Here is a 10,586-nt window from a genome sequence, read left to right as displayed (position 1 = left end):
ATATATATATATATATATATATATATATATATATATATATATATATATATATATATATATATATATATATATATATATATATATATATATATATATATATATATCCCGTGCACACCCATTAATTAGTAGTTGCGAGTTTTTCTTGTCACACAAAAACTTCTACGTGGGTGGCTGTAATTAATGAGTTATTACAAAGAAGTGAGCCTGTAGCCCTCAATATATAGTGGGTGCAAGTTTCTCTTGTCACCCAAAAATTAAAAAACAGGAGAATGAGATTTTTGTTGAAATTTGTAAGGTTTTTGATGATACACATATATGTATATATACCTGGAGCATCTTGGCAACGTTGCTAGCACCAAAGATTCTATGAACGAAAGAAAATCTTTGAGGATCCGTGGGAGGAAAATATGGCAAAAATATGCAATTGGAGGTACACCTCCTTCTCAACTGCTTGCAAGCTGCACATTGGCGGTTACTACTTGAGCTCATAACTATCCTTTTCGGACATATCAATACATAATCTTATGAAAACCTTTGACTCACAAAGATAGGATTCTTTGAATCTTTGTGGTTTGAAGAATAAATCTTTCAAAATTCCATAGTATCTTTGCTAATATATATATTTGTGTATATATATATATATATCTTGGAGAGTATGTAGGTGGTTGGAGAAATTTTGAAAAATAACGGCTAGTTGTGTTTCCTTTTATTTTTTTTCTCCTTTTAAAAAAAATTTGTTTTTAAAATTTATTTTGATACTAAATATAATTTTTGGTGTTGTAAGAAGGAAAGTTATCAGTAGAGTTTAAACTTACCATCTAGATTATTATTTATATATCTTTAAGAAATAAAATCCATTATTGCCATTAAAATGATTTATTTGAATAATACTTATTTTAGAGAATACTTTCATGTATATATGATGGAAAATCTATCATTATGTGATTATAGATTTTAAAGATTTTGTAGTAAATTCTAGTAAGTTTTAAGATATGTTATTTGAAATTTTATTTGGAGTTAATACTCTTTTTGTCCTATATTTATGTGCCATTTCACTTTTAATATTTTTTTTCAAAATATTAATGTTGGTTCTAGTATTATTACAGTATTGTTATTTTTTGTACCCATTAACAAACTCGTTTAAATGACATTAAACATGCGGACATTTCAGTTTATTTAGTCTATCATCTTCTTAATTAGCTCTTCTTTGTTCGAAAAGTTAATTCATTTTTTGGTCTTAGATTTATATGTGTCATTCTATTTTTAATCATTTTTTTAGAAAATCCACGTTGATTCTTGCATTGTATTATTGTGGCATCACCATTTTTTGTCACACGACATTTTTTTGATTCATGATATGCAGCTTCATCCCAAGAAAATGGTTAAGAATAAGAAAAATACATGCATCTAAGGCCATAACTTATCCAGAACTAGACCATGACAAAAGAAAATTATAGACGCCCATAGTTTAAAGACAAAACTTTGGAACTTAATGATATTTGATTCATAATCAGTGCGATATTCATCGTGTATCTAAATTAATAATTAAAAAAAAAACAATAAGAACATGAATCAAAGAAAATGAACCATTTATATTAAAATCATGAAAAAAGTAAGGAGAAATTACTTATCCTCCACTTTCAGCACGACCCACTGTCTGCCTTCCTAGAAACACTTGTGCATTTGATGTAAATTTGATTTTCGTACAAAAGCGACTAGTGAAGTTTTATTAGTAAATTTTATTATAGACCATAATTCATACAGGTGTATGTATGGATTATGCATTAAAACTCATTCATAGAAATAATGTATTTTACACATACAAATAATGAACCTTATGCTATCACAGAATAATCCTTTCTTTATAATTCACACAAAAATGCATGGCCTATTTTTATATAAAATGAAAAACACTTTATACCGATGCTAATTTGCTAACCCTATTTTTCATTCATCTATTCCGCTTCTTCAGTGCGGTGTTCTTTAGTCTCCCATCCAAATCAATTATCAATCATGAGGATGTGTGGTATAGGAAAAATATTTGAATATAAAGGTAATAATTGGGTACCTTTTATTTTAATTTCTCCATTTGCAATGAGTATATGCAAAACATAATTTGTGTTGATTGCTACTATTATTTGCTTGTGTCTAAAATTCTTAACTATAACATAATTATTATTATAAAACCCCTCTAGCTACTAAAATCAACCCCTAATTGAATAAAAAGACCAAAATAAAAACATCAATCTTACCATCCAATATTCTAATCTAACGATTACAATTTGACCTCATAGACCTCTATAATACTTTAATACTCACCTAATAGATTCCTATATATATACACCATTCTTCTTGAAGGAAGGGCCATTGGATCTATTTCTCCTAATAGAGGCCTAAGGCAAGGAGACCCCTTATCCCCTTACCTCTTCATCCTCCTTCTTGAAACCTTTCATCTAATGATTCAGAAGTCCAAACAAACAGGGCTCATTCATGGAATATCAATTGCTAGAAATGCCCCCACCATTACCTCTCTTTTCTTTGCGGATGACTGCTACATCTTTTGTAGAGCCAGTACCTCAGAAGCCACTACCCTAAAAAGCATCATCTCCTCTACATCTGGTCAAATGGTCAATTACCCTAAATCTTCCCTTACCTTTAGTAGGAATACAGACTCAGCTACTAAGGAGTCTTTCTGCACAATCATGGGCATTAGAGAGGGTACTCTAAATGGCAACTACCTTGGTCTCCCCTCAATCATTGATAGAAACAAACGTGAGATCCTTGGCTTTATTAAGGACAAAGTAATTGGCAGAATCAATAGTTGGACCCACAAATTCCTTTCCAGAGCTGGAAGAGAGATCCTCCTTAAAAATGTCATCCAGGCTATACCAACTTTTGCAATGAGTGTTTTCCTTTTACCTGTTGATCTTGGTAAGGATATTGAAAGGACTATGAATAGCTTCTGGTGGGGGTGTGAGAGAGAAAGACACAAAGGGATTAGATGGAAAAGCTGGGAACGATTAAGTGTCCCTAAGAAATGGGGTGGCATGGGCTTTAAGAGAATTAGGGAGTTCAACTTAGCCATGTTAGGAAAACAAGTCTGGTGTATCATTCAGAATAAACTCTCTCCTAACTAGAGTGTATAAAGCTAAATACTTCCCTAACACTTCTTTCTTTGATGCTACTATTGGTAGTAACCCCTCGTTCATTTGGCGTAGTGTTTTGGAATCCCAAAGTATCCTTAATAGTGGTTGTCGATGGAGAATTGGGGATGGTCGGTCTGTTCATATATGGAATGACCCCTGGCTCCCAAACAGCAGCTGCCCATACGTTCAGTCTCCAGTCTCTCATCTACACAGTGAATTGAAAGTGGCCTCCCTCATTGATTCACCCAGCTCTACCTGGAACTCCACTTTAATTGACTCTCTGCTTACTCATACTGACACTGAACAGATCCTCAATATCCCATTACCTGAGTCCGGTGTCGAGGATAAAATTATATGGATGGAAGATGAGAAAGGCCAATACACAGTAAAGAGCTGTTATAGAAAACTCTTGGGTATCATGCAACCTACTTCTTCTCCCTTTTGGACTAGGTTCTGGAACTTCCATCTGCCTCCTAGGATCAAGACGTTTTTCTGGCAATTATGTACCTCAACTCTGCCCACTTACTCCAACCTCAGAGCAAAACATGTACCTGTTCCGGATGTATGCCAAATCTGTAATCTGGAAGATGAGTCTGAATTTCATTTGTTCACCCGTTGCCAGCTAGCTCGATCTTGTTGGGATATGGTGGGCAATATTGACTATCACTCCAGCAATTCCTTTCTCGAATGGCTTGAACTGAACTTCAATAATAACAAGTCTGAAAATGATCTTTGCATGCTTATCTCTATTTGCTGGAAATTATGGGATGCTCGTAATGAGAAAATTTGGAATCAAAAAATTATCAATGCTACACATATCTATTTATCTGTTTCCAATCTTCTCTCTGAATGGAATATTGCCAATCTTTCTGATCATATCCCCAGGAGTTCAGTCCCTGATGCAGCATGGTTCAGACCACCACCTTCCATGTACAAGCTTAATGTGGATGCAGCCCTGGATTTCAGCAACAAAAGGATGGGTTTTGGTCTTGTTTTGCGTGACTCCACAGGTTCACTTGTTGCTGCCAGAAGCATGCCTTGGTTCAGCATATACAAACCGCATGAAGCCGAGGCTATCAGTGTAAGAGAAGCTTTAAAATGGGTGAAAGCTATGAACATTGACAATCTGCAGCTGGAGAGTGATTGCCTTAAGTGATCAATGGCATTGACACTGATCTTACTTTCTCCTCTTTTGATCTCATTTTGAATGATGTTAGAAAACTAGCTACTTGTTTTACAAATGTTAGCTTTTTTTTTTTTTGTTAAGCGGTCAGCGAACAGGGTTGCCCATATTCTTGCTAGGAAAGCCCTTTCAATGTCTGATTGCTCGGACTGTATTTCGGTTCCTTTCCCTTCCATTGCTCGTGCTTTGAGCATGGATTGCTCGTGCTTTGAGCATGGATCTTCAAAATTACCATAAAATGTTTATAGATTAAAACAAATATTCAGTTTGTTCAGCTGAAAACCATTTCCAGAAATAAGAGAGAAGTTTACAGAATAAGATAACTAAAGAGTTTCCCATTAAGTTGTTACAAATACTTAGAAATAATACTAAGATTGTTTTTCAACGCAAATTAAACCTAGACTCAGCTTAGCTTTGCTTTCTTCTCACAACGGATTTCACATCACTTACAATTAAAAGGGTTACGTGTGCTCATCAAATGGTATAATTTTTAACTCTCCCAATTCCCCAATTTCATTTTTTTTTTTCAAATTTTTTCTGATTGAAAATATCACCGCTCTCTTCCCCATATCCCTTCTCTCACATGGTTTCTTAGGGTTCCAAATCTCCATGGCTTCACATCTCTCTTTCGTGTAGGTCTTGCTTAGGGAACCACCACTTTTGCCCCGGAACGACGTCGTTTGAAGTGAGATCCGGGGAGAAGAGATCGTTGGCAGAAGATGCAGCTTTCGATGGGCAGCCTGCTGGGAAGAAAAGTCTTTGGAGGGAATGTGAAGAAGGTGGCTGGTGGTGTTGGTATTGGTGTTCAGGGAAGATGCAGAGTGGGAGGAGCCCTACTGATGGAAAAATATGACGTGGGAGGCTAAGGATAAAATGTCCCAAGAATTATGATTTCAAAATTAAAGGATTATAAATTTGTATTTATATGTCAATGACTTTGTTGTAAAGTGATATATAGTGATAATATTATTGATGATTTTTTCATAACTAATAGTGCGATCACACCAACTGCACGTAAAGATATTAAGTATTAATATTAAATATCTGTTTTTGCACCTGACACATAAAAAAAACACTAGTAATAAATAATAAATCTCCCTAAGGGCATGTTTGGTTGGCTGGAAGTTGTTTTCCATGGGAAGTGGGTTCCTTGAAATCAAAGAAATAGCTCACTTCCCATGTTTGGTTGGCAGGAACTTATATTCCCATGGGAAGTGGGTTCCTCCATTTACAGGAAAACAAAATCTGAGGTAGAGCCTCGGATTTTATTTTCCATAGTTGTTGGGAACAAAAATTGAGATGGCAAGACCATTCTACCCTTCTATTTTCTTCCTCCTTTTCCCGTTTCTTCTTCTTCCCTACCAAAATGGAAACTGGAAAGACAGTCGGTGGTCGCCTCTGCCCTCGCCGGTCGCCTCGCCGCCTCCGCCTCTGCCCTCGCCAGTCGCCGCCTCACTTTGCGCCTCCTTCTCCGCCTCACCGCCCCTGCCTTAGCCTCGCCGTGGCTGCCTCGGCCTCTCTGCTCTGCTGATTCTTCGACGCAGCCACAACCCCCACACGCCCTGGCTCTGCTGATTCTTCAATTCGACGCAGCCTCCATTTACGAGAATGAGGATTGAGGTCTGATGAGATGAGAATGAAAACCTAATAAAATTTGCCTCAAAAATTGTTTAAAGAAATAAAAGAAGATTGGCCCAAAATTTTGCAACAAAAAAAGGCCCAAAAATGCCTCAGAAATTGGCCCCAAATTAAAACAATAGTATTCAGAAATATTAATTTTATTATTATTAATAATACATAAGGGCATATAGGTCTTTATACTCATTATTCACATACTCTTCCCCACCAACCAAACAACAGAATTTATCTTCCCAACAACTTCTTTTTCACCAACCAAACAACATAATTTATCTTCCTAGTAACTACTTTTCCACGGAATTTCACTTCAACTTCCATTCAAATATTTTCCGCGAACCAAACGGGCCCTAAAAGTCTATAACATATATTGGCCGGTAACCATTTGCCCTTGAAAAATGATACCAATATCCAGCCGTTTATCTCAAATCAGGTGGTTATTTTTTGATTTAATTTTTTTTATCACTTGACTTCATTTTTTTTTTAAATTACAACTTTGCCTGCCATTATCTCCTTTCTTTTTTCTTTTTCCTTTCCGACAATTCTCTCACCCACTCCACTTTATGCTTCTCTCTTCCCATTTTCCCTTCTTTCTTTCTGTTCAGAATTTCATCGAGAAGAAGAAGCAGAAGCAGAAGAAGCTTTTGGACGAAATGGCTGCTGTTTCTTCAACGAATTCTTTTGACTCAAAGAAACACCACATCTTTACTCGCAGATCTATTCGTTCTCTTTACTTGAATTAAAAATGGGTTTTGATTTGTTTTGTTTAAACTTGTTATCTTGCTTAGTTTGCAAAATGTTGGCTATGGTTTTGGTTCCCACTTGGCTGATAGAGTTCCAATACTAATCAACGTAACTACTGTATTACTGCATCTGAGAATAATGATGAGGAACTTGGGGAGTATAGCTTACAGGTTCTTATTTTTGAATTTGTGCATGTCCTCCATAATTTGTTATCAGTTTCATCAAGCATCCTTCTTTAATCTGTTATGTACTTGCGCAATAAATATTTTTCCCCTCAATACAAATAGGCAAACGTCAAGGATTGTCCCACTTATATATTTAACTGAATCTCCAGTATCTTCTCAATAGTAGTAGATTTAATCCTTGAGGACATTCGTAAATTAGTTAATGATTTCTACTATATTAACTTTATGTTTGTTAAGAAATTCCGGTGAAAAAAATTCGTAGAGGTTGTCTTTAAACTTCGGGTGAAAAAAATTCCGATGATTTTAAATTTAAAAAAAATAAAAATTCCAACAATAGGTCGTCTTCTCAGTGAAGAAGAAGACCAGAAGGCCGCCTTCTCCGGTGACCAGACTGTTGGCTGCCTTCTCTATTTTTTTGAATCAACTGGAAATCTTGCATTAAATGTTGGGGTTAATAATCTCTTGTAGAGCTCAAAGGGATGGTCTTTACATTTGGGGATTAGTTCTTCTATGTATATATGTCAACATGTTCATCTTGTGCTTGCTAAATATTCATTTCACACAAGCATTCTTAGACCATTCTCTCATGTATGATTCACCAAATGAATTATGGAGAAATAAAAATTCTATTTTTAGTATATTTAAAATAACTCTATAAATTTTTCTTTCTTAGCAATTGTAGAGTTTGAATTTTACCTATTTAAGGATTAATTGAAACATAGTATCTTACAATTTAACTCATTCACTTCTCTTCAAGGCTGAGCCAATAGCGAAAATCATAAACACTATAAATATACAAATTATTCATACACTATAATAAGAAACACTATAAATTTATTAATCAATCAATTATTAATTTCATAAACGTAAATTTTATGAAACAAGACCTTTATTAATTTAAGAAATGGCATTAATCATAACTTGTGTGAAATAAACTTCGCCATTAATTTTTCACTTGCTCTACTTTCATCGCATTAGACATTTTTCGCATGAGATATATTTAATAAAAATTTCATGGGAATTGAGGTTGCAAGTGACCTAGTCGTGCTTTCACAGCTTGAATCTCAGCTTCAACCTTGACCAATTGGCATTGAAATTCATAAATTTGTTCATGTAAAATGGTGATTATTCCAACACAACCATAAACCGGATCTTGAATTCGACAATGTGCCTCGTAATACAGGGATTCTGCAACATCACCTCGCTCATGCTCTTCTACTTTCTGCATGTTTTTATTCACAACAACAAATTAACAACTGTACTCTTTATGCAAATTAACAATTTTCTAAATATATATCATGTGCACACTCATTAGACATTAGGTAGTGGTTGTGAGTTTTCCTCGTCACACAAAAATTTCTGCGTGGGTGGCTGTGATTCGTGAGCTATTACAAAGAAGTGAGTACACCCTGAATATTGGCTGCAGGTTTTCCTTGTCACCCAAAAATAAAAATAGAGAAACAAGAAAGATACAAAATACCCCACACATATATATATACCTGGAGCATCTTGGCAACATTGCTAGCACCAAAGATTCTATGAACATAAGAAAATCTTTGAGGATCATTAGGAGGAAAATATGGCAAAAATATGCAATCTGAGGGACACCTCCTTCTCAGTTGCTTGCAAGCTGCACATCGACGGTTACTACTTGAGCTCATAATTATCCTTTTCAGACATATCAATACATAATCGTATATATGAAACCTTTGATTCACAAAGATATGATTCTTTGAATCTTTGTGTTTTAAAGAACAAATCTTTCAAAATTTTATAGAATCTTTGTTAATATATTTGTGTGTATATATATCTTGGGAGAGTATGTAGGTGGTAATAAGAGAAATTTTGAAAAATAACGGCTAGTTGTGTTTCCTTTTATTTTTTCTCCCTTATTAAAAAAGTATTTTTTTTAAAAATTATTTTGATACTAAATATAATTTTTGGTGTTGTAAGAAAGGAAAGTTACCAGTAGGGTTTAAACTTACCATCTAGATTATTATTTATATTTTTTAAGAAATAAAATACGTTATTGCCATTAAAATGATTAAAATAATTTTTTTGAATAATACTTATTTTGGAGAATATTTTCATGTATATATGATGTAAAATCTATCATCATGTGATTATAGATTTTGAGGTTTTGGAGTAAATTCTAGTAAGTTTTAAGGTTTAAGCTTTCTGGAATTCAGATTTTTCTAATATGTTCCTTGGAATTTTATTTGGAGTTAATATTATTTTTGTCCTTTATTTATACGTATCATTTCACTTGTAGTATTTTTTATTTTTTTTTCAGAATATTCATGTTGGTTCTAGTATTATTGTGGTATTGTCATTTTTGGTCTTTCATTAACAAACTTGTTTTAATGGCATTAAACATGCAGACATTTCGGTTTATTTAGCCTATCATCTTCTTAATTAGCTCCTCTTTGTTCGAAAATTTTTTTGATCTTAGATTTATATGTCTTATTCAACTTTTAATCATTTTTTTAAATAAAAAATCTCATGCTGATTCTTGCATTGTATTATTGTGTCATGATCATTTTTTATCACAAAATTTTTCTGATTCATAATGTGGAGCTTCATTCCAAAAAAGGGGTTAGGAACAAGAAAAGTACATGCATATAAGACCACAACTCATCAAGAATTAAAACATGAAAAAATAAAATTATAAACGCACATAATTTAAAGACAAAACTTTGAAACTTTCAGAATGATATCTGATTCATAATCAGTGCGATCGATATTCATGACATACCTAAATTAATAATTAAAAAAAAATAACATCGATCAGAGAAAATGAACCATTTATATTAAAATCATGAAAAAAGTAAGGAGAAATTACTTATCCTTCACTTTTAGCACAACTCCACTGTCCGCCTTCCTAGACACCCCAATCAAAATCTATATCTATACAAATAGGACAAACATCAAGGATTGTCCCTCTTATATATTTAAGAGAATCTTCAGTATCTTTTCAATAGTAGTTGATTTAATCCTTGAGGACATTCATAAATGACTCATAAGTTAGTTAGGGAAGTTGTGTTCATTGCTGATTGGAAGCACATCCACCTTTAAGTTCATACCATACTCAGACTAATTTTCGTTGGCATTAGACCGGCTCAATTAAGGGCCATGTTGGCTAGATTGATTTTTCCATACGAGAGGGGATTCAAACTTCCGATCTCTCTTAATTAGGGACAATACTACAAGAGTGTCACGATCACTCACCTTAACCAAATTGTTTTGTTGATAGATGATAAAAATATCATAATAATACTAAGACCAAATGAGTATGTTCTGATAAAAAATATTAAAATAAACTATCAGAATAAAAGTAATATTTATAAAGTTATTTTTAGTTAGTTGACGAATTGCAGTATGTAACCCAACTACATTAGCTAGATTATATTGTCTCACATAATATGTATTTTCAAGCTTTAAGTATGTATATATATAGCTGGAACTAACCCCCTTAATTTACTGCCTCTGAACATACACCTAGTCTATCCTCACCTAAAGTCTCATCAATCACTCACAAATTTAATGGCTACAAAAGATTAGTCTGCATAATATAAAAAATTGTTAATAGTTCTGATAGAAAAATAAAAGTTCAAGGATAGATATAGTTATTGATAAACATGCATATATATGAGTTATTGAGTCAATATTTCACCACCATATATAAGTCTATAC

General features: G+C 33.6%; 2 protein-coding genes across 2 annotated transcripts in view; both read right to left on the bottom strand.

The window, feature by feature from the left end:
* Positions 1-489, bottom strand: part of LOC116019595 (LOB domain-containing protein 24-like) — a 2,722-nt gene extending 2,233 nt beyond the window's left edge. Inside the window, exon 1 of the mRNA XM_031259868.1 lies at positions 328-489. Coding sequence (XP_031115728.1) covers positions 328-489 — 162 coding nt within the window. The remainder of the gene's footprint in view (positions 1-327) is intronic.
* Positions 490-7,905: 7,416 nt separating this feature from the next.
* LOC116019594 (LOB domain-containing protein 24-like) lies at positions 7,906-8,554 on the bottom strand. The gene is made up of 2 exons (XM_031259867.1): positions 8,393-8,554; positions 7,906-8,115 (listed from the first exon to the last, which is right to left on the bottom strand). Exons 1-2 carry the CDS (start codon positions 8,552-8,554, stop codon positions 7,906-7,908), a joined length of 372 nt encoding a protein of 123 aa, XP_031115727.1.
* Positions 8,555-10,586: the final 2,032 nt, after the last annotated feature.

This window comes from Ipomoea triloba, chromosome 5 (assembly GCF_003576645.1).
Source record: "Ipomoea triloba cultivar NCNSP0323 chromosome 5, ASM357664v1".
In the NCBI taxonomy this organism is placed as follows: domain Eukaryota; kingdom Viridiplantae; phylum Streptophyta; class Magnoliopsida; order Solanales; family Convolvulaceae; genus Ipomoea; species Ipomoea triloba.
The sequence above is the reverse complement of the archived record's forward strand: the minus strand, read 5'-3'. Positions and strand labels throughout refer to the sequence as shown.